Raw genomic sequence first — 22,705 nt, 5'->3', positions numbered from 1 at the left:
TTGGCTACCACAGGACCTTGGCAAACTGTGCCCTCACAAGTAAAGGCAACGCGTGGTTGGCACTCAAGCGACTTTACGAGTAAGTTGATTCTCACCGAACTGGAATTACTTAGCACGCAGCTTATCGTGAAACCATGTATGAGCACCATGTATGAGCACTTGCTGAATTACCCTAGCTTGACATTTCTTCCTCCGACAGACAAAACCATTTACTCAACTGGAATGTTGGAAACTATTTACCGTTCATCGACGTTTACCGACAGCCCGCTGAACACGCCGCCTCTCACTTCACACCCATATCTCACATATGTCCGACGTTACGACGGCTCCAATCTGTATTACGCTTGGCACTTCTACCATTGGGAAATAGATTTGAAGTCTTTGGAACATTTTGCGGATCAGAACCCCCAATGGACTGAGAAAAGAACACTGTCATATCACGCTCGTGGTCTAATGCAATTCGAAACACGATTTCTCGAGGACCTGGTCATAATCAGCAACGAGAACGGTCGGCACCCGATGCTGAGAGAAGTCTCGATATATCGCTGGAAAGACAGAGGCTCCTTCATCCTCTCCTGTCACGCGCTGGAGCGTTTGTCGATGACTTGGACCGAGGACTTGACCGCCGAAGCCGGAAAACAAATCAGCAAGAGTCTTCCGAGGCTAAAGCATCTGGAATTTCCATTTGCGGCGGACACCACGGCGGGCTCACAACAGCTGGGCGAGTTCCTCTCTCACTTGAATACAGACCAGCTTGATTGCTTCGAGTGCGGAGTCGGGGCAGTGCATGCCCCCGTGTTTAGAGCCATTGCTAAGCAGACAGAACTACGGCGTTTGGAGTTCCGCCTATTCGAGATCCCGCCCACCGATTTGCTTCTGCTGAGTCCGCTCACAAACTTGACATCGCTGACTCTGAAGTTCAACTCCTTTACGCCTAGCTCGCGGCTGCGAGAGAAGTATGAGCTATGGGCCAGAGAGAAACGTAGGCATATTTCGAATTGGATCACGTCTTGCAGAAGTCTGAAGCGCCTTCACCTCTTCCGCCTGCCGGACCTGATCCCTGCCATCGCGGACGCCCTCCCTCATCTCCAACTCGAGAGGCTACACGTGTACGACACAGGCAACCATTCCGAGTTCTACCATGCACTTAAAACACAGAGAGATCTTAAATATCTCTTCATAGCGCAAAGGTCGACTGATCCTCCTCCTAGGGATCTCCGATGCCGCAAGCTAGTCATGGACGCAGTATGTTCCATGAAGGACCTGCGCGACTTGAGGCTCCACACATCTTTCTCGCTCTATTATACACAGCTTCAAACACTGGCATGCTGTCAGCCTAATCTTGAATTCCTTTCCTTCGTCCAAAGCGGAGTAGAACAGCCTGCTTGGGTCTTGAGAGCCCTGGAGCTTTTCGAGAATCTTAAAAACCTGACCATTCTGGGAATGACGCGGTTCTCCGCACCAGAAATTCTAGAGTGGATTGAGAAGACCGGATGTCATCGTCGCCACGGAGGATTCTTGCTGAGTTTGCCGTCTCAGGAGAAGGCCAGCTGGTACCGCGGCGTGCCGCCCGCCGAGCTTCCACCAATGAGAACGGTTGGCAGAGACTCCTTTACCAGGCGCATCAAGGAGCTGTTGAGATTTTGTGCGGTGAAGGTTAGAGGCCCGGCAGAAACCGGGGAATCATGGCACGGAAACGATTATCTTGACTACGAGGAGTCCATGTTCCACAACCTTTGGGGAGATGCGAGAGGGCCAACTGCAGTGTCGATATGGAGAGGACGTGTTCAAGCGGATCCTGAAACGAGTCTTCATATTGCTTGAGTGTATATAGCATCTCCATACTCCGAATGGGATTCAAGTGCAGTGAGTCGACAATGTCTGATCTCGGTACGTCTTCGAAACAATTGCCCATCGATAGCCCATCGCCAAGCTGAACGTCAACAAACGGTTTCAAATTACAAAAGTTGAGGTCTCATGGTCGTCACTAGCATGGTTTTCCTCACCACAGACTGTAGCCATGTGACTGTAGCCATGTTTGGGGCTTTTGATCCACGTCCTAGGGCTGCTGTGCATGCTTGACTGAAAGCCAGGCTCGTTGCAGACCTCCGTGCGCAGGGAGCGCTCCTCGTTGGCCGCCAAGCCGCGGATCATACTTTGCCGTCGTGATGTGTTACATTTAGCTTCAGACTATCGGCGGGGGAGTCCAATTGATGAGGTGATGAAGACGCGCGAAGGAGCCCAAGGACCACGGTCTGCCGTGGACCATCTCTTCCGCCCGTTCCTAGTGTCTGAGCCGGCTGCACGTTGAGTGCCGGCCAGCCTTTGTCGCGCACGGCGAGGAAAGATTTGCATCCGAGGAAACAGGCCATTGTTATCTGCCAGTGTTCAGCCATGGAATGGGCTTGTAGACTGTAAACACCACTTTCGCAGTCTGGCTGTCAGCTGGAGCAGTCTCAGCAGGCGCCACTTGGGCAGAATTACTGCCTGTGAGCATGAGCTCAGGGGAAGTGAGACATGGCTAATGAGAATGAGCAGCTCAACAATTCCTTTCTCTCCTGAAATTGTGAGTTTCCCGCGACTTTTCCAGGTTGACGTTTGCTTCCTGACGGACGGCTTGGCAACATTTATCTACAGAAAAGAGACCTGCATTGCTTTGAAGCTAGACCGAGTCGTGAAAGCCTCCAGGTCCCCACGAACTAACACAATGCAGCACAGACAATGACTGAGGCCGGGCCACACAATGACACATCAGCGTGGGTCAATTCTTCTCTGCACTGCCAATCACGACTGTCACTGCTTCACAAAAACCTGCCACTCCGCCAGCTAGGGTTTGAAACTCGCACAACCGAGCGGTCTTCATCACACGTGGCCTTCTTAAGCCCCAACTCGAGCTGGGTCGTCAACAACATCCCAATCAGCTCATTCGAGCTCATCCCCGATGGCACAATTGGCTAGCGCGTCAGACTGTTAATCTGGAGGTTGGTGGTTCGAGCCCACCTCGGGGAGATTCAGTGGTTAAATTCCACCTGGGAACATTCTCCTTTACTTTTTGATGTTCTGGATTGCGCGGCCCATAGATTCACCAGGGTGACTTTTACGTTGTGAGGAAGACACTTACTTGACTTGGTCTCTTATTTCGATTGCAGCATCTCACAGCTATCTTGATTTTGCTGGTAACGGGTAACGTCATACTGACTGACACGTCGCATAGATGAATCTCTGAAGACTGTGCTTCTTCTCAGTGCCTGTTTTGGGTCAATCGCTCCGGCCGCAAGCAGAGACCCGGGAGTCCGATACCGTGAGGCCCCGCCAGCACCGAGAATGTGACCCACTCTGTCCGGAGCTCGTCTTCAGGAAACCGCTCCGGGGCAGTCTTCTCGCCGCATGGTGGTCTTTAGTTTCTGCGGCGTCCGATGAAAGAGACTGCACATCGAAACGGACATGGCGGTATCACCCAGCCTCAAGCCACAAGCGAAACTGCCCTCGATGGACCTTACGAGACACGGAATGAGGATGATTACGCAGCAACGACTTGTGACTGGAATGCCGCTTCTCGATCACCAGCGACTTTCTTTGTCAATGCTTTTTGCGAAATGCCAACATTTAGCATCGAGGCAGGATCCTCCGCCTCATTGTCGATGTGTCTCTCGGGAGGCAGAAGACGTTGACGCTCAGATCAACCGAAGATAAAGGAACCGGAGGCAAAATGGCGTACTTATGATGCGTGGAGAAGCGCAAGGCGGGGCCATCGACATTCTTTGATGAATCAGTGGCTGCGCAGACTTGAAGAGCCACGGCCGCCGCCTTCTCAAAAGCTTGTCCTACCTTGTTCAGAGTTTGTCAGCGCCTGATCCTCTTGGGATGGGACGAACCCAGGAATCTGGAACCGCATCGACAGCTCGCTTAAACGAGTTTTCGGAAGACCAGCCTTAAACGGCGAAACAGCATACTACTTTGGTGTCTTCATCAAGCTAAGCCATGTGTCTACGGCACTTATTGGGCTTGCATCGTCCAAAGTCCAGTGTTCACCGGCAAACGGTTCTTCGTTTCCTGTCGGAGTCTTCGCGGTCCAATTTGTCCGCCTCAATGAGGCTGGAGGCCAAGGACCAGAGAGCTGGTAACAACAATGAGACAGGACCCCTCCTGCATTCTTCTCCTAGCTCGCCATTCCGTGGTGACGCCCCGCAACCACGAGGCGCGCTGGCGAACTTCCACTGTTTGGATCAAGCTCTGAAGATCATGGAGAGGCATCTGAAGTGGTTGTCAGCAAAAGGCTGACTTCGCCGGGTTTTCCATTGTTCTCAAACTCCAATAATTGGTCACTAAAAAACTCGAGAAAGGCTCCATTGAGAAATTACCGACCCTGGACATCTACAGGTCTAATGCTTCCGTTCACATGCCAAGACGCCTGGGTGCCCGCGAACGGCATTCCTCTTGAGAAGATACTCTCAACATTCCGCAAACGTCACGATGCCCCTGCGTTGGGCGCGCACAGCCCGCAGCTAGTCTCACTTTAGCTCCATGCTCGCCACGCCAATGTGGGATCCCGAGTGCCAAAGCTTCTGCTTTAGCTTGAGTACTGGCTTGTTATGGGGCCACACATCAGACGCCATCTTCCCATCTCGGCTGGCGAAAAGCACTTGTACCTTGTAGACTTCTTGATGGTCTCAGCCGCGGCGTCCTTCGGCTACGCGAGGGCAGGGGGAGCGACCAGTGAGGAAGGAACTGGTCCGACATGAAAGGGTAAAGTGTGAAATTAGCCAACACCCCCTCCGCAAACGCAAAGGAACTCAGGCAAGCCGGGCCAAATACCGCGGAGGCGATCATTGAGCGCTCGCGTGTCCGGTCCGCCCGGCTACAGCGGCCGGTGAAATGCAGTGTTGTGTGTCCTTGAGAAAGAGAAGAGGGGGGACTGAAGTAAAAAAGCCACAAACCAGTGCACAGCTTTTGGATCCAGGGCCTAGGCTAGTCCGCTAAGTTAGCTGGGCAAATTGACAGCCGTCAGTACGTGCTTTCTGGGGAAAGATTGTCCCGCTAAATGCTGGTCCTTGCCTTCTTCCCTTTCCTCCAATATCTGTAGGTCTTGTTGGCACCATGGCCAAGACTGCTTCCCGAGGTTTACCTTGACGTTGGTTCCTGCTTTTCGAACCCTTGCGGACAGAGTTTTCCATCGACAAACGCTCTCGACGACAACGACGACGACCGGTATTGTGGGGGTTGAGGAAGGGGATACGAACACAACATGGCCGCCTTTCGGTTTATCGTCCTGCTGGCCTGTTTCCTCGGCCTGAGTAGCTATGTCGCTGCTGCCGACCTATCATACAACGGAATCCCTCCATGTGCGGTAAGTCTGGTCGATGGGGATTCTTGGTTCGCGGTTGCTGACGGGATCTAGATATCCTGCATTCTTCAAGAGATCGGGGCAGGGCACTCGACATGTGCCCTTACGAATCAGACATGCATGTGTAACGACAAGGTTCTCGCTGGGTACGTGCAGACTTGCGTCATGGCAAATTGCACAGTCAAGGAGATGCTGGGTAAGAACTTCAGCCTCGTGATGATCTAGTAAAGGTAGCATATTGACCGTTTGGCAGTCGCCCAGAACCAGTCGCTCACGGCCTGCGGTGTGCCTCCAGCTCAACAAGACACTGTTATGCAGTGGTTCAGGGCTCTTCTATTCGGCCTTCCAACGTTCTTCATCATCGTACGGATAACGAATAAGTACATGAAGCTATCGCCTTGGGGCTGGGATGACACGACCTGTCTTGTCGCATATGTATGATGATGCTGCCTGCTACGATAATGACGCTCTCTGACATTCACCTAGGGTGTTCTTGCAGCCTTCTTACCAGCAGCCTATCTTGGTAAGGAATCCAAACTCTTCGTTCTGTTGTTCACTTTCACTGACATTTCCTAGCTGAGGAGACAGGCGCTGGACGGGATATATGGAGTCTTAAACCTGAGCAAATCACATATTTCCTGGTGGTTAGTTCATTAATGAAGAACCTGCACATTTCGAGGATGATAACTGACACTTCCCAGCTCTTCTATGTCTTTGGGATGCTCTATCTGACTGCTCTTGCCTTCGTCAAGGCATCGATTCTCTTTCTCTATCTACGAATCTTCCCCGACGAAAAGTTCCGACGAGTACTCTGGTGCACGCAAGTGTTCAACTTGCTCCTCCTAATCGCGTTCGTTGGAGGTACTGTTGGGTCGTGCCAACCCATTCACTACTTTTGGGACGGATGGACTGGGGAGATGAAGGGCCAGTGCATCAACCTGAACGCCTTTGCCATGTGCCACGGCGCTCTTAATGTTGCCTTGGACGTCTGGATGCTCGTACTCCCTGCAACCCAGGTCTATGATCTGAGAATGCCGCTCATGCGAAAACTTGGAGTGATGCTTATGTTCGGCGTTGGGGTATTGTGAGTTGATCTAATCTGGGCACAATTGATCTTGGTGCTGACCATAGATAGCCTCACCGCAGTCAGTGCGTATAGGATCAAAGCATTGTTGATCTTTTCGACGTCCTACAACGTCACAGGTCAGCCTCAAATGCCCCCAATATGAGAATTGCACTAATATAACGCAGTCGACTCCTTCCAAAGTTCGCTTTGGTCACACATCGAGCTGTGTGTGGGCATCTTTGTTGCTTGTTTACCGAGTACTCGCCAAGTCTGGCGAATCCTCTTCCCCAAGATAGTAACACAACTCTCGAGGACTGGACGCTCAGCAAAGGGATCTAACAACGAGTCCCAAGCCTCCAGAACCATATCCAGTCCCCCCGAGCGAGCACGAGTTGTGTCCTACGAGGAAGCATCAATAGCCCACTTGGTCGGAGACTTCAGGAATATCGACCTCAACGACCTCCCGTCAGAGCCAGATACACCAAGCACACCGAAAACACCGAAGAGTCGAATCGAGTTCAAGGAGGAGCCTTGTTCTGGCAGCTCAAGAGGCAACGACAGCACGAGAAGCATGTTGAAGATGAAAGAAGAGGCATGATGGCTGGGTTCTGAAAGTGATATGGAACGGAACCCGACGACTGCTAGTACTATGCAGGTGCGAACTGGCCGCAAACGGGCCAATACCGACGAGGCGAACGTCGGAGAGTGTCGGAGGATCGCTGAAGCAACCGAAGACGTCACATGACTAGTTATGGTTCGCGTCAAAGAGGACAGACAGCCCACGCAGTATCAAACAGTAGCGCCGATGTGAAGTTGGAATGCCGAGGCACAGCACGAGAGATCTAGTGGTTAGTAACCCAGGTCGTTGAAGCAGAAGGTATCAGTCAAGACTGATTAACAAAGGGATATTATATGGCAAGAGGCAATCCGTGTTTATTTAATACCTGATACCACTAGAACGTTGCTCACTCAAGCGTGGAGCGACGTTGTTGATAACGAGTGTTACCGTCGGTAGCACAGCGAGCGAATACACAGAATTTTGCAAAACGAATATAGCTCTCTGATATTCACATGCGGTAGTGTGCAAATTACCTAGCGAGCATGATATCGGCAAGGCTTGGGAGTCGGAATTGCCTGAAATATAGGTGCGTTGTTGGTGGCAGGGTATCGAGCCACACGCATGCAACTTACTTCATGTGTCATATACACAATACTCCGACGAAAGAGGATTCAGTTGGCTAGCCTTTAAACTGGTGTGCAATCCTGTGTAAAGGAGCATCTCCGCTCGGCCTCCGATGCCGAACCGTGTTAAAATCCTCGTTCTCTTTCCCTGTTTCCTCTTTGCCCTTGCCCTTGCTTACATTCTCTTTCTTGGGGATTGTGCTATATGCTTGTCGACCGAACGGCCCAACAATCCAGTAAGTACTCATGCTTCTCAGAGTAGGATTTGGGTACGTCTACAACTCTCATATGAAAGGTGTGGCTATAGTACATCCGAAGACTCACACGAGAAGTTGTGTGACAGCCTCACCTGCCCCGACAGAGATAATCTCCGCCCACGATATCAGCAAAGTAAACCATGCTACCTATTATCATTTGAGTTGATGCCGTCCGCTTAAAATCCGACGTTGACGTTGAACGCAAGAGCACTCGCGAATACCGTCGTGGTAATTGGTTGTAGAGGATACCTCCCTCAGTTCTGGCCTCAGGGATACCATCGTTAGTATTTATTGTAACAGACAAAATCGAAGCTTGAAGGCCACTTGCGGTCTCCTGATTGTTATCTAACCTGCCTTGTTCATTCGACAGATCTCAGATGAGCCATCTGTGCTCAGGAGCCCTTGAGAGCCCTTAGGTGCTTGACATGAGATTGTGTACGCGCTGGTGTTTCCCAACCCAGAGCGCTCCGTGATGCGCAATGCGATCAATGACCCCAAAGATAGAGCTAAGAAGTGCTGTTTCTTCATCTTCGCTGTCGCAATAAGGTAGCGCTCCATTGGCCTCTGCTGCGGGTCTCCTTACCCTGGTAAGATTTTACAGACATTGTCATACTTCGATGCCACTGTATAAAAGGTGAGAAAAACGACCAGAGGTACCAAATATAGCATGAGTAACCATATAGATCGAAACCGAGAGCGACCCCGCTGACTTGGACGTCTCCAGAGGCACCCGCTCTGCAAACCAACCTAAGCTGACGGCCTGGCTTCTAGGCAGCAAAACGGCGCCAAAAGGCACCAAATATTAATTCAAGTGAAAGAGAGGAGGAGCTCTTGTCGATTTCGGTTCTGGTGGCGATGATGCCGTTTGGTATTGTACTTCTCATCCTGAGGATGCTCGCGCAGCTTACCTCGAAATACAGCCTTCATCTCTCACAACGCCCACGCCACCGAATAAACGCCATGCCAACAAAGTCACTTAGATAAACCGAAGGGAAAATTGATGATCCCTCACCTCATGGGTTGACAGACAATACCAACATATCCGCCGCAGCAGACCACAGCACTCGGGCAACCCCCGGCCCCACTCGGCCCCGTCCCCGGTCGCCCAAGCGCTTACATCCGCCTTAGTGCCATTCTACTCCGCCCCGCGAGCCCGATCCGAAAAAGCCCGTGTCCGCGCGCGCAAGGAAGTCCGAAAGGATTGCAGAAGGAATGAGCAAGTCTGAATCTTGGCGCAGCACCTTATTTCAGACACCCTCCCACAAGCCGGCGCCCAAGGCTGAGCTGAGGGTTACTAACGCGGCAAGGTACAACTTTAAAACCCCGACGGGACCAAGCGACCTGAATGGCGACGATCTAAGAGGTGAATGCAGCGGTACTGTCTATACGTATTACTTAAGAGACACGGAGCCCTCAAGGCTGAGCACCGCTCTAGCTCCAGGCACCTCGGGCCTCACGCACACGTGCACAACACAGATACCAGGTTCCTGCAGATCTGCGTCGGCGGGAAGAACAAGTGCCAACGCGTTGCGAGACAAGCAGACGGATGGGAATGCTTCGCCAAGTATTGATATGCACTCCCCCCAAAAGCCAAGTGCCATGGCGCATTAGTCCCCGTTCTCGTAGGGCAGTCACACAAGACCCCGAAAAGAAAAACGAATGAATTGAATAAATAAATTGAAACAGAGTTCAAGACAGGTAAGGACAAGCTTTGTGTTGTGTCTGGTTCCGTTTATGTAATCCGTGAGCACCGTTGGAGAAACGCTGAGGTAAGAGGGGAAAAATGAAGAAACTTTTGAGTTCTGTCGAGGACCATTTGGGTTCAGACACGGCGTGGCCTAGACCAGGATGGGCACGTCATCACCTCACTGGCCAACTTCACGCATTGGAAGAAAACTTGTGGCTTGCTTACTTACTCACTGTGCAAGGGTTGGTCGTGATGTTGTGCGGTGCGATGCCAGTTGCACATGCCACCTCTCAATCTCACTCAAAGGAACTAACAAAATCACGATGAGGTCGAAACGAAGAAATGGTTGAAAGTACGTGGCTTCTCATCTAATTACTGTACTACATATATGGTATCTCCGACGAAGAAGAAATATTTACGTTGTTTCCTGGCGCCGCTCCATGCCCACCCATGACTTGATGAGACTGTGGTATACGTCTATGGGTATGTACAAGCCAGGACATAGCAGAACCGAAAAAGAGAAAACCAAAATGCGCTCTCGGAATCAAACTTTTCCCTCCCGTGCCCCTTCCGAGAACCTCTTTTGTGTCCTCGAGAGCCGTAAGGGTATCATAAGCAAGAAAAGGTCGCCTCTCATCTAGGCCTTGTACCAGTTCTCGGGAGCATCGCCAAGGCACTCGCCGACCGTGACGGCGCGGTACCCCTTGCCCTTCAGGGTGTCGATCATCTTCTGCACGAGCGAAACGACGGTCTGCTCGTGAACGTCGTGGGAGAGAACAATGTACGAGTTGGCACCGACGTCGGCACTGAGCTCGTTGTTGAACTTCTCGGCGCTGAGGTGGGTGGTCTCGGGGGTGTTGTTCTCGTAGTCCTTGCTGTCGAGGTTGGTGTCGACGATCACGTAGCCGAGGGCGCCGAGGTCGGCCTGGCAGTCGGCCTGGCAGGAGAGGTAGGGAGCGCGCATGTAGCGCGGCGCGAAGCCGTCGATGCGGCGGGTGGCTTCCTCGACCTGCACCATCTGGGCCTGGCGGTCGGCGCTCGAGATGGTCTGGAGGTCCGGGTGGGTGCCGGTGTGGGAGCCGACCATGTGGCCCTCGGCGCGCATGCGGCGGATGGTGTCGGGGTTGGGCGCCGTCTCGATGTTGCCGAAGTTGTTGGCGTTGACGAAGAAGGTCGCCTTGACGTCGTTCTGCTTCAGGATGTCGAGAAGCTGGGGGGTGAACTGGAACGGGCCGTCGTCGAAGGTGAGTGCGACGAGGCCGGGCTGGACACATTGGGAGACGACCTGTCCCGCAGCGGCGCGGCGGGTGACTGGGCTGGGAGGGTGTTAGTCTCATGTGGAAGTTGGACAGTTGAGCAGGGGAAATTATGGGACGTACGTTGCGTTTGCGGTACCGGCGAGGACGGCGACAGCCGCAGCGCTTAGGAGAGAGGAAGTGATCTGCATTGCGAAAATGGATGTTTGTGTTGAATTCAGATAATTACAGTCTGTGGTAAAGCTCAGACGCCGATGGGTATAAGAAAAGTGAGTGGCTTGCAGGATGAAGATGCAAGAAGTTCGGAAACATGAGGGGGAGAATGGATCAACTTATAACAAGATGGGACGCAAAGGAGAAAACCTGCATGAGGAACCATGAACAGTCCAGTCTGAGTTCATGAAGGGACCCAGAGCCAAGACCTTCGTGGGTCGGGTTGGGCCCCTCCCAGAATAGACTCCAAGGTGTCTCCGGTTAGAGAACCATACACAGCCTGGTCACGGAGGGGCGGATAGATTGCCTTACCCAATCGCACCTAGAACTTTGAGGGAACGGGACGATGACGGTCTGCTTTCCCTCCGCACTTGCTTCAAGGCCCTGGACCGTTCAGCCCTGGGGCGCCTTGATGATCTTGGCGGGGCATGAAGGAAAAGACCCGATGAGGCTCCGATACGAGAGCCGGAGCAAGGCAAGCTGGGGTAACAAAGGACCAGCGGTGGGAGGATATGCGCAGTGTGCTGTACGTTTTGACGTCAAGAGGCTTAGAGACTTCTAAGCTGACGGAATTCCATGGTCATGGGCTGTATGCAGCTGGTTTCCGTAGGTAGACGACGCGGGATCGGAGAAGGAGAGATTGTCAATATGGCGGAGGAGTGGGGATGAACCGCGCCCGAGCCTGGGGTGCGAATGTCTGTCATTCCGTCAACATCGACAGGGATAGCTTGTAAGTCGGCCACAGAGTGCGGCACAGTTAAAAACTAGGCATCCAGGTTCGTCCGTCAGAGATGGCTGGGATGGGCACGAACGGCACTAGGTAAACAGAGTTGAAAGGAGTGTGTGTGCTCGACTGAAAGAGTGTTGGTCGAACGTTGACGTCCACGCCGCACTGCAAGGCCACACAGGGATCAGCGCGAAACTTTGGCAGGGTGGAGTCAGCCACAAGCGCACGTCGTTGCTGTCTCGGGATGGACCATGGCAACTTGTGGAGGCTATTGGAACGCCGCTGCGGGAGAAAGACCGCAGTTCGTATCTCCTGACGATGGTCCCAGTACCAAGAAACCGATGGAACTGCTAAACCATACCGAGGCCTTTCGAAGCCTTCTATTGTGCTGGTTCCTTGCTCAAGGGGTTCGTTGGAAACTTGGGGTGGTGGCCTCTCACGGGGTCGTTGTCGCAGCGCGGAAACATGTTCTCGTCGCAGAAAATGCTTGTGCTGAGGGGAGCATGCCCAATGGCACCAAGACCGCCAGAGGAAGTCGAAAGTCGCAACAACACGGACGCTGCAGTGTGGCGCGGTTGCATCTGCTGCTGCTGATGCTGCTTAGGTGATACGGCAATAGCGCGAATCGATTGCCGAACCAGGTCCTTGAGAGAAAACGGGAAGGGAGTCAGAGGCTCTCTCGCGCTTAATCCATCTCTCCCCCTCATCGCCCCATTGCGAGTGCGCCGTCGGGCTGAAAAGGACCTCGAGGCGTGGAGGAAATGTGGGCGGCGGGATGCGGATGCCTGACAGCCCACCGCGGATAATGATAGATCGTCCCGCTGATTATCTGGGATTATCTTAGTCGACTTCGCTTCGAGGTGGGATGGAATGGATGGCAAGGTTAACATCTTAGCGCTAGCGCCAACAACGTGCGCCCACGATGCGGTAACGCTACGTATTTTCCAGCGCGGGGGTTTGAAAGGGGAAAAGGAAAGAAAAGAAGGTAAGAGAAGACGGTGTGCTATGTCAGACGGCAGCAGGCTGAACGATGAGTCGTCCCGGGACGGCCAAAGGCCCGGCGTCTACCACACTCAAAGTGTTGTGGTCGGTGAGTGTGCTAATGCATCGGAACGTATGCCAAGGCCTAAGCAACTGCTGTCACTGGTCACTCGAAGGTCTTGAATGGTGATCGTCCCATAGCCTTCTGGACCCCGGAGCCCAGAAGAGGACTCGGCCGGGCGTGGAATACGAGTCTGTTGTGCAACTAATGTTGGGTCCATTCGTCGTGGGATGTGAGATATGCCCTATGTCGCCTTGAAGATGTCGCAGCTCATCCGTACAGAGCAAGGCGAACGTTGGGACGGAAATCTTGGCTCCTCCACCGGGCGCATAGAGCGCCAAAAGTGCCTCCCTCTTTCAGACCTGTCATGGTGCGACTGAAAGCTTGGCCTGTCGTGTCATCAGTCTGCCCAGAGTCGACGGCAGCGACTTGCGGCGAGTCAGACCCTCTTAGCTCTCCCAGACCATGAAGCTTTTCAGCCCCAAGTCAAGGATCGGGTCTCTCGGTCTGCATAGTGACTTGGCAGAGGCGACTTGTGGATTTCCATCCATCAGTGCTGAGTGAGCGGAACGTGTTGAGCTGATGGGGAATGTCTTGGACGCCGAAGACTCGTAGGTAGGCTACAGTGCAAATTGCTTCTGCTTCTGCTTGTTCTTCTGTGTGCTTGCTGCGCAGCTGCTGACGATCGGGTGAGAATAATCCCTGCTCGCGTTTTCGCACCGGATGCAGACCGTGAGCGCCTGTTCTCGAGCAGTTCGGCGCTGCTGCATTGCTGCAGTTTGCTGCAGGCCGGAGCAAGTTTTCAGTTCTCTGCCCACTCGCCGATGCAGTTCGTCTGCCTTCATAACTCTGCGCAAATGCAAGAAAAGAGGGAGGTCGGGAGTCGGTAGAGGCTGAAACAAGCGTAGTGCTCTACGCCACCATCATGGCGGAACAAAAGATGAACCTGAACATGGTTATTTTCGCTCTCTGCCGACTGGTTGAACCGCTTAAACTTTGACTTTGGGACGGGGATTGGAGAAATCATTTCGTGCGCCGGCAAAATAGAACCATGATGCTGGGTCTGCGACTGCGACATCAGACTCAAGGCCCTGGGTCCCCTAATTTTCAGAGGTTTCCATCTTTGGGGGCCAAGACTCTTGGCCTGATAAAAGCTAGACAGCCTTGCCAGGGGCGACCCCAGCCCGTCGGAACCCCGCATCGCACTGCGTCTGCGTGTGATTGTGTGTTGGTGTGTTGGTCCCGTTGGGCTTGGTGCCACCACTGCCGAGGGTGCGCTGATTTCCCGGTTTGTGATGCATCGACAAGACAACAAAGAGCCCCGGAGGAGAGGGAGGGAGGACGTGCTGACCCGACGCGGCATCTCATCTTCTCGCTGAAGGTCATCAATCAGGCTGCCCGCGCAATGAAGCAACTACCAACGCATCTTCCCCATGCTCACGATCGGCAGCCGTTAAGTATGCTTGTTTGCATCTGCAGACTGTAAGACTGAATATACTGCAGACAGGATCAGGCGACTTTTCCAGACCGCACTCGTCAGCTTGCAGTTCCGCGGCCAGGCTTTCCTTCGCGAGACCACTAAAAAGAAAGGGCCCCGTTCGGCGGCGCACCCCTCTGGTTAGCCGGCGCACCCCCTCTGTAGCTGATTTTACCTAGACTCTAACACTAGCCCTCTACCCTACCTACTACTAAATTTTTAGTATTTTTATCTATACCTTATTAGTACTACTACTACTAACTATTTTTTAAAGTTATTATAATATTATTATAAGAAGAAATTAAATTTAAGAAAGAGGAAGCTATTACTATACTTAGTACTATATTAGTAGCTTCTATTAGCTCTATTACTACTAACCTTATCTTTCTTAATAACTTTTTTACTACTAATAAGAGTAATAATATTATTACTATTAATTTTAGCTTTATTTATACTTATATTATTAAATATAATAATTATAGTCTTATTAAGTATATTTACTTTACTTTAAGTAAGAGATTTCTCTCTAAAAAAGCTATTTATAAAGCTTTACTTATTATTTATTTTACTTATAGCTTCTAAGTATATATTATATAAGTTATATATAGCTTTTAAGAGAAAACCTTCTATTAATATACCTACTTATTATATTATAATAATATTTAAATAAAGTAATATAAAGTTTAAGTTTATACTTTAAAATACTATAAAAGCTCCTCTTATATAACTTCTTACTTATAGTAAGTTATTATTTAACTTAACTCTATTTATAATAATTACTTTATTTATAGTATACTTAATATATTAAAGTAGCTTAAGTATTATAATTACTATAACTATAAATTTTTTAGTACTAACTCTTATTATAAGATATATTAACCCCTCTTTACTAAAGTAGTACTAAAAATTATATACTTCTAGAACTATAATATTTAACCTATCTACCTCTTTATAGCTTTATATATAGAAAGTGCTTAATATAATATTATTAGCTATTATAATATTATTAATATCTTTATTTACTATTACTATAAAAAGCTTACTAGCTATATGCTAATTAAGTAGCTATTTAACTAATTAGATAACTTAGAGAAGTATTAATATTACTTTAAGTAGGATTCTAAGGGCTATATTATAGCTTTTTTTATAGTACTATAAATAGTAGTTACTTACTTTAAAAGCTACTTTAATATCCTACTAATAGATTTAATATATAAAACTAATTACTTTAATATACTACTTTTTAATATATATAGCACTATTAGTAATAAGTAAGCTTTCTAAGTTATTTCTTACTTTTTATTTAATAAGAAGGAATATAATTATAAATAAATAGTTAATACTCTTACTAAACTACTTAAGAACTATAATATTAATTACTTATAAGTTATTTATATTAATTAAGAACTTACTTTTATTAAAGCTCTTAATATTAGCCCTACTTTCTATAATATACTTTACTTTCTCTACTATTAGTATATTAATATAAATATTTTTATTAAAACTAAGTATTACTTTCCTTATATTATAAAGAATATTAATAGTAGTATTACTTATTACTTATAGTTTATTTAGTTTCTTAAAGATTAAAATAATCTCTTTTATACTAATATATAAGATATATATAACTAACGAAAAGCTATTTTTAAGAGTACTAGCTACCTTAACCTTATAGTTAATTATACTTTCTCTATATAAATTATACTTTAGTATAAGAAGTTAGTAGCTTTTTAGATTAATTAGATTACTTACTTTAGCTATACTATAATATTAATTATTAAGTCTTCTTACGCCTCTATTAAGTACTAAGTTTACTACTATATTAGTAATCTTAAAAGTATTTTCTAGAAATTAGTAGTTTTTTAGGATTAATAGAATAATAACTTAATATAATACATTAAAATATATAAAAGTAAAGTACTAAATTAGCTTAATAAAGTTTTTAGTAAAATTAAACGCTATATTTATAATAAAGTACTTAATAATCTTATTAATAAGCTAGCTAAGCTAGTAAAACTAAATAAGAGTAGCTTAATATAAACACTAAAGTATACCTATAAGCTTTACTTAGTTAATAAGATATATAGCTTACTCTACTACTATATTCTCTAGCTTTATAAATAGTAAAATTAGTTACTACTACTTAAAAAGATTTATTTTTATTAGTTTTAGATTTAAAGGCTATTTTAATCTATAGTTAGTACTACTAACTTACTTCTCTTTAATCCTCTATAAATTAAAGCTAAAAGTTACTTTTATATTATTAAAAAAGCTAGTAATATAACCTCTAAGTATAATACCTCCTATTTTAAGTTTAAGATTATTAATAAAACTACTAAAATATTACTAATACTATTATTAACTATACTACTTACTTTTAGTAAAGCTATAACTACTTAAAAAAGCTTTAAAGCTATTAAATATAATAATATATATAAAGCTAATACTAAATATTATTATTAATCTTATAGAGCTATTATTACTCTTAAGTATATTAATAATATTAAAGTAATTAATCTAACTATTAATATACTACTAAGTTTATTTTAATACTTATTTATACTAATTAAGCCTATTTTATAAGTTAAAAATAAATTTATATAGTTAGATATTATATAAGATATATATAATTTACTACTATTTAGATATAATATTAATATTAACTTTAAATTTAAAAGTATATTAGATTATTTTATTAATAAAATAGAAGCTAATTAGGTATAAGAAGTAGAAAAAGTAATTAAACTATAAAAAATTAAGTACTAAAACTAGCTAAGCTATTAATTTAAATACTATATTTATTTATAACTACTAGAGATTATATAATATAATAGCTTTTTAATTAAAATCTAAAAAACTAGCTATTAAGCTTTAAATTATTTAAATCTAAGGAGTTTTTAAACTATTTAATAACTTAGTAAAACCCTAGTTAATCCTCTAGCTAATCTAAGCTAATTAGAGGCCTCTATTTTAACTGCTTAAGTCAGCATTTCGCTAGTTTTGCCAGTTATTAGAGGCACGCGCCTCATACACCACAGAGGGGGTGCGCCGGCTAACCAGAGGGGTGCGCCGCCGAACGGGGCCCAAAAGAAATGACGACCGTCGGGCTGAGACTGTGGTGAGAGCACAATGGTACCCCAGGTATCCCCCTCGAGAACGAATGCGACCGTCATTCCCTTCGGCGGGCCGAGTGGAGACATATTGTTTCTGAGACATAGGACAAGACCTGGTTTGACGTCAGCCCCGTGTCGAGGGAAGAGCGGGCGGCTTCTCCTCACGATGCAAGAACACGTCAGGCGTGGTGTTGGTTCTCGTAATGGCATCGCCCGGCTTGATCTCCTTTGCCAGATCAATTTCCGACTTACCGAGTCTTGCTGACGGATGAGGCGATCGCACACAAACGGTGAGCAGACGGAGTAGCATTCGGTTCACGGGATCCTGCTGTCGCCCGAGATCGACGGCCGGGTTGAATGGCGGGCGGCGGCATGGTAGACGGCTGCCACCACCAACGCCATCATCAGAGACAACGGCCCCAAGAGTCCGGTTCAGTGCGGAGTAGTCCACCGTCCGCCGAGAACACATCCTCGTTCTCACCGGATACCCCGACGTTGCCAAGACGCGCATCTGAATCAAAGGCGATGAGGTTTCAAGATCCGCACCGCATAGTTTGCCAAGACGTCTTCGTTTAGAAATTGACAGCCCAATACGAACCCCTTAACGAGTCAAGCCAGAACGACATTGCCATCGGGTCTGCGCCGAATGCTATTTTCTGGACCTCATGCGACGATTCAAAACGAGTTGATGAAAGTTTCGATGCCATATCAGGAGTAGTATAGAATCACCCATAATTCCATAGTGCCCAGCGATCGCGTGCGCACATCGCTAACACGATACAATCGCTAGACTACCGCACCGCTCTCGAAGCTTTGCTACTGCGAACACATGATTCGTAAGGTCGCATCGTGACTGCTGCAAATACCCCGAGAAATTCTAAGCGGTTCTTCTCGCATGAGGCCAAATGAAGCCAGGTGCAGTCTTGGGAGTTTGATGGCTGTCTCCGGCCGCTGGTGTCTTCCGCTAGCGTTGTCAACCAGCTTAGACTGAACATAGCGCCGCAAATGCATCTTGAGAACCACAGCTAGCAGTGCAGAAGAACGCGGTTGCGCACTCGAGGTTTAAACGGAGCCGGCGCGGACGTCCGCATCAGTCCAGAAAGGTCCGTTGTTCTCCAGTGCGCAAGAATGGCACGATCCTTGGGGTCGCCGGTCTCCTCATCGGGAATGGAGATATGCTTAACCGCACTCGAGTGTGCATCCTTTTTGGCAGCGCTCGTCCGTATCGTCGGGCGAGCTAGAATCATAGCGTAGCCCGCGCCTCTCGTTCCGCCAATGGCGCAGTCGTGTTCTGAGAATCCGCATGGTTCTAGCTCATCCTCCACACGAACTATCCCAAGCCCCGATGTGGTTTTCCGATATGCTGCAGTTGGGAGGAACCTGCCAGTGTCTGATCTCTGGATTGCTAATAGAGGGCTGCCAGAGGGACAGTAGTGCTCGGCATGAGAGAAGTGGTACTCGTGTCTATCATGCCTGATATACTGCATCAGCACTGCGTCAGTTTACGGAGATGAAGGCTGAGGATGATGTGACAAGTCTCGCCATGAGTAATTTGGAGAGTTTTAGCCCATGAAGAAAGCCATTTTGACGAGGAAACCTCATCGCATCCGTGGCACAGATGACCATCAGGCTCTGCCATTTCAAGAACCGCGGGTCATCAACGATTGGAGGATGAACTCCGTTGTCTTGCCGTTTTTCTTCGAACAGTTTGCCCCCATTCCGCACTCGAGGGTGTACCAACAGCAATCAAGCAGATGAATTGAGTCTCTCGTGGACATAGAATAATTGGAAAATGCTTGAGAGAAGATAGCAGGCCCCGCGCGACAGGATCGCACCTCGACGGCTGTGCACACTCTGAGACTTAGCTGCTTGTTGTTACTTCTCTTTTGAGCTGCTTTGCTTGAAAGCTGACATCTTTTGGCTTCCAGGTCTTACCGGTGGCTTGCGGAGATCTTAGGCCGTGCCAGTTGACGGATCGTAGTCACGATGAATTGGGCATCGTCAGCTCGCTCAGGCCTCGGTCAGCAAACACCTTGCTCCTTCCGTGGTTGTTGTTGTAGCAATAATGCGAGCTTGTCGTAAGGTACTTCCACAAGTCTGGACCTCTGCGTTGAAAGTCGGGAGATAGTCAAATCAAACGACCCATTGCCCTTCATCTTGGCCGTGATCGCAGATAATGTGAAGGCCCGGCTTCGATTGCTCCAATGGTACTCCCACAAAAGCGCGAATTCCGGACATCCAGCGGTCTTCAAGATGACCAACCGGAGTCATCAGCGCGGCTTTCTTGGCGGTTTCATTCTGATTTCTGTTGTGCTTGACGCCGAGATGTCAATGTCACCCCAATATGCGGTTCCTGCAAGTGCCTCGATGCCACCAATGCCATCCGTCTAAACACAGTGCCTGGATTGCGTGCTCCCGCCATGTGCAGAGTCAAATTCTGCCGGCAAAATGCGTCGGCCGAAAGGCCGTAATTTCGAATCCGTGGACGGGCGATGGCGCCTGCCCACTTCACGATGCCTTCCAGGCACCGAATATGGCTGATGTCCCTGAGCGGATGCTGACCGCATGCCGTGTTGTTATTCCTGGTGCGCATCCGTAAAGGCATTCTGATGTTGGGGGGCGACCGAGAGCTTCCCTCTCAGCCCTTCGTGCTGTCAGGGCCATGACATCGTCCGTCCTGCATGTGCCTCTGAAGGTGAAGCGGGCATCGTGGGCTTGTCCTGAGGGCATGGACCTCGCCAAGTCGGAGAGTCGACATCGTGCACCTTGCAGTTGTGCGTCCCTTATAAGTAAAAGGGAAACCTCTTAGATCTTTAGCCCATAACCAGCCTCTCTTTTCTGTTCAATTCTTTCGCTTGTTGTTCACCGCACGGTCTTGGTGGTTTAGTTGGCACGAGTTGACAAGACAAGACTATCGCGGTCTGGCAGCCGATCTGCCGTCCCGCCCGATCAGGACCACGGCCGACTGGTCTCCGCGTTTGCACTTACTGTGCCGCGTCTCAAGGTATCATCGCTCAGGAACGGCCGAAGCGGCTAATTCGGGGCTGCATCTTCCGGAATTCACGACCTCTGTCTCGCCCGGATATCTGCCGGCAATCAAATCGTCAATCAAGAACTCTCGGCGCTGGACTGTCGGGTTTGGAGGCCATCTCACCTCGACGTTGGTATAAGAATCTCTGTTTCGAAGCACGGAAACGGAATACCGTCAAGTGGGAAATTGGTTGTCGACACGTTCCAGAAGGAAAATTCTGAAAGGACGTCTCCTGAAAACAGGTTCTTGAAGGTGGAAGGAAGGACTTACGTTCTCCTTCCGGCAGAAGTTCCCCGTGCCGCCTCACCTGGTCAGCTCGGCGCCCCACAAACAGCTGTAGCTCTCCCCCAATAGCGAGCTGTTCAGGCACCACACAGCGGGAAGGACGGCAGGCACAGCCCCTAAGCCCACGACGTCAGTACCCCACAGCGCCCAAGGACGACCCCTACAAAATGACGGCAGCTCCCGCGACGGCCGTCAGGCCGCCCCTCCCCCTCCCCCGCGCCGCCCCATCAACATCGACATCAACATCGCTGAGCCGCCTGGCATTCTTCATCTTCAGCATCATCACAGTCTCCAGCTTCATACAGCCCGTCATGTGCGACAACGGCTTCGTCAACATGATCTACTACCCCAATTGGCACGCCTACAAGGGCCAGACGCCTGCCAAGATGGAGCTGAACCTGGTCACTCACGTCTTGTACTCCTTCATTGGAGTCAACACGGACGGGTCTCTGCAGGCTATCGACAGCCACGCCGACAATGATTTAGTGGTTGACGGCTCACCGGGCGCTCTCATGGCTTTGGCCAAGGTGAAGGCGGCAAACCCTGGTCTCAAGACGCTCATCTCCGTCGGCGGTGCCAACAACAGCAGGGAGTTCCCCGTCATGGCAGCAAGCGCCGAAGCCCGCACCCGCTTCGCAAAGGCAATCCACGAGTTCGTCGACAAGTACCAGTTCAATGGTGTTGACATTGACTGGGAGCATCCCACCGACCCGACCATGGGAAGCAACTACATTGCCCTCCTCGAGGCCGTCCGTGCCGAGATGCCGGCGGGCAAGTATCAGCTCACCTCAGCGCTCCCGCCGGCGCAGTGGACGCTGAGGAACTTTGACGCGAAGCGGGCGGCAGCCGTTCTCGACTACATGAATCTCATGTGCTACGACCTGACGGGTCCCTGGGCTTCTGTGTCGGGCAACCACGCCCAGCTCTTTGCCTCGTCGACGTTGGCCAGCAAGGATCCGGAGCTGAAGCTCGCTTGCTCCGATGGCGTCGAGTACCTGACGGCCAATGGATTCCCCAGCCGGAAGATTGTCATGGGAATTCCTGTCTACGCGCGTACGTTCCCGTCGGCTAAGGGCCCCGGACAGAGCCCGACAGGCTCGGGCGAGATGGACTACAGCGAGCTACCGCAGGAGTGGGTCGACAAGGCATCCGTCGACGAGACGGCCATCGCTGCTTCGTACGTCGACCCGGTGAATGGCTTCGTCACTTTCGACACGCCGAGAGTCGTGACCCTCAAGGCGAACTACGCCAAGATGAAGAAGCTGGGCGGTCTGATGTACTGGACTGGTTCCGGCGACCGTTCAGGAAAAGACAGCCTGGTGCAGGCTGGATGGAATGCGTTATACGGCAAGTGAGTACCCGGTCTTGAATGCCTTGATGATCACACCTGTCCGCTAACTCGCTCTTCAAAGGTACTGGGTCCCACCGCCAAAGCCGCATTAAGGTCGGCATCCAACGTATGATAGAATGGGGACGCAATGAACTACGTCAAGTCAATATGGGATGACAGGAGTCTAAAATCATGGGAGCATTGAGCTTAGCTATGCATAAGCAATGATGATTGATGACGGACTGAAATGTCACAATCTGAATAATACTAATAATCCTTTTAACTATGCTACGCGCGTTCAGATACCACCGCTGCATCAATTCCATATGTGCGACTCGTCGATGTCATCGATGGCATGGCCGAGAAATGCTAGACGTAATTTCCCGACTGACACTGACTCAAGTCAAACATTAAGCTTGAAATGATCTCCAGGCACATGGCCATTTTAAAGTAGCACCCGCAAGCTGGGTTCTACACCACCTCAAGTTAAGGTACGTGGATGATGGCCCGACAGTCCGGCAAGCGCCCACCAAGCCCCCGCCCGCCGGCACCGACCGAGACCCCACGCGTCCGGCAGCGCTCCCGTCCAATCATTTCCCCAGGAGGCAGGGGTCGAACAAGCGCGGACCTTATCTTAATTCTCGCCGCGATGGGGATTTCTCCCCTTTTTCCCTTTTCCGTCTCATCTCTCCGCC

The 22,705-nt window shown here is 49.3% G+C and overlaps 4 protein-coding genes across 4 annotated transcripts; 3 read left to right on the top strand and 1 right to left on the bottom strand.

Moving 5' to 3' along the window:
* Positions 1-600: 600 nt before the first annotated feature.
* CGCS363_v001783 (uncharacterized protein) lies at positions 601-1,824 on the top strand (the record flags this gene model as incomplete). Its single annotated transcript, XM_036633632.1, has 1 exon — positions 601-1,824. The coding sequence occupies one exon, from the start codon at positions 601-603 to the stop codon at positions 1,822-1,824; it is 1,224 nt and encodes a 407-aa protein (XP_036501497.1).
* Positions 1,825-5,245: 3,421 nt separating this feature from the next.
* CGCS363_v001782 (Satratoxin biosynthesis SC1 cluster protein 4) lies at positions 5,246-7,008 on the top strand (the record flags this gene model as incomplete). The annotated part of the gene is made up of 8 exons (XM_036633631.1): positions 5,246-5,347; positions 5,399-5,540; positions 5,598-5,779; positions 5,831-5,867; positions 5,921-5,988; positions 6,046-6,428; positions 6,480-6,547; positions 6,596-7,008. The coding sequence occupies 8 exons, from the start codon at positions 5,246-5,248 to the stop codon at positions 7,006-7,008; spliced, it is 1,395 nt and encodes a 464-aa protein (XP_036501496.1).
* Positions 7,009-10,173: 3,165 nt separating this feature from the next.
* CGCS363_v001781 (Chitin deacetylase) lies at positions 10,174-10,983 on the bottom strand (the record flags this gene model as incomplete). The annotated part of the gene is made up of 2 exons (XM_036633630.1): positions 10,174-10,852; positions 10,916-10,983. 2 exons carry the CDS (start codon positions 10,981-10,983, stop codon positions 10,174-10,176), a joined length of 747 nt encoding a protein of 248 aa, XP_036501499.1.
* A 9,864-nt stretch (positions 10,984-20,847) lies between these two features.
* chit42 (Endochitinase 42) lies at positions 20,848-22,035 on the top strand (the record flags this gene model as incomplete). The annotated part of the gene is made up of 1 exon (XM_036633629.1): positions 20,848-22,035. The coding sequence occupies one exon, from the start codon at positions 20,848-20,850 to the stop codon at positions 22,033-22,035; it is 1,188 nt and encodes a 395-aa protein (XP_036501498.1).
* Between the last annotated feature and the right edge of the window lie 670 nt (positions 22,036-22,705).

Source organism: Colletotrichum siamense (genome assembly GCF_013390195.1).
Source record: "Colletotrichum siamense strain Cg363 chromosome Unknown KSG_Cg363_contig01, whole genome shotgun sequence".
Lineage (NCBI taxonomy): Eukaryota > Fungi > Ascomycota > Sordariomycetes > Glomerellales > Glomerellaceae > Colletotrichum > Colletotrichum siamense.
Note: the sequence above shows the minus strand (reverse complement) of the source record. Positions and strands in the feature narration are given on the sequence as shown.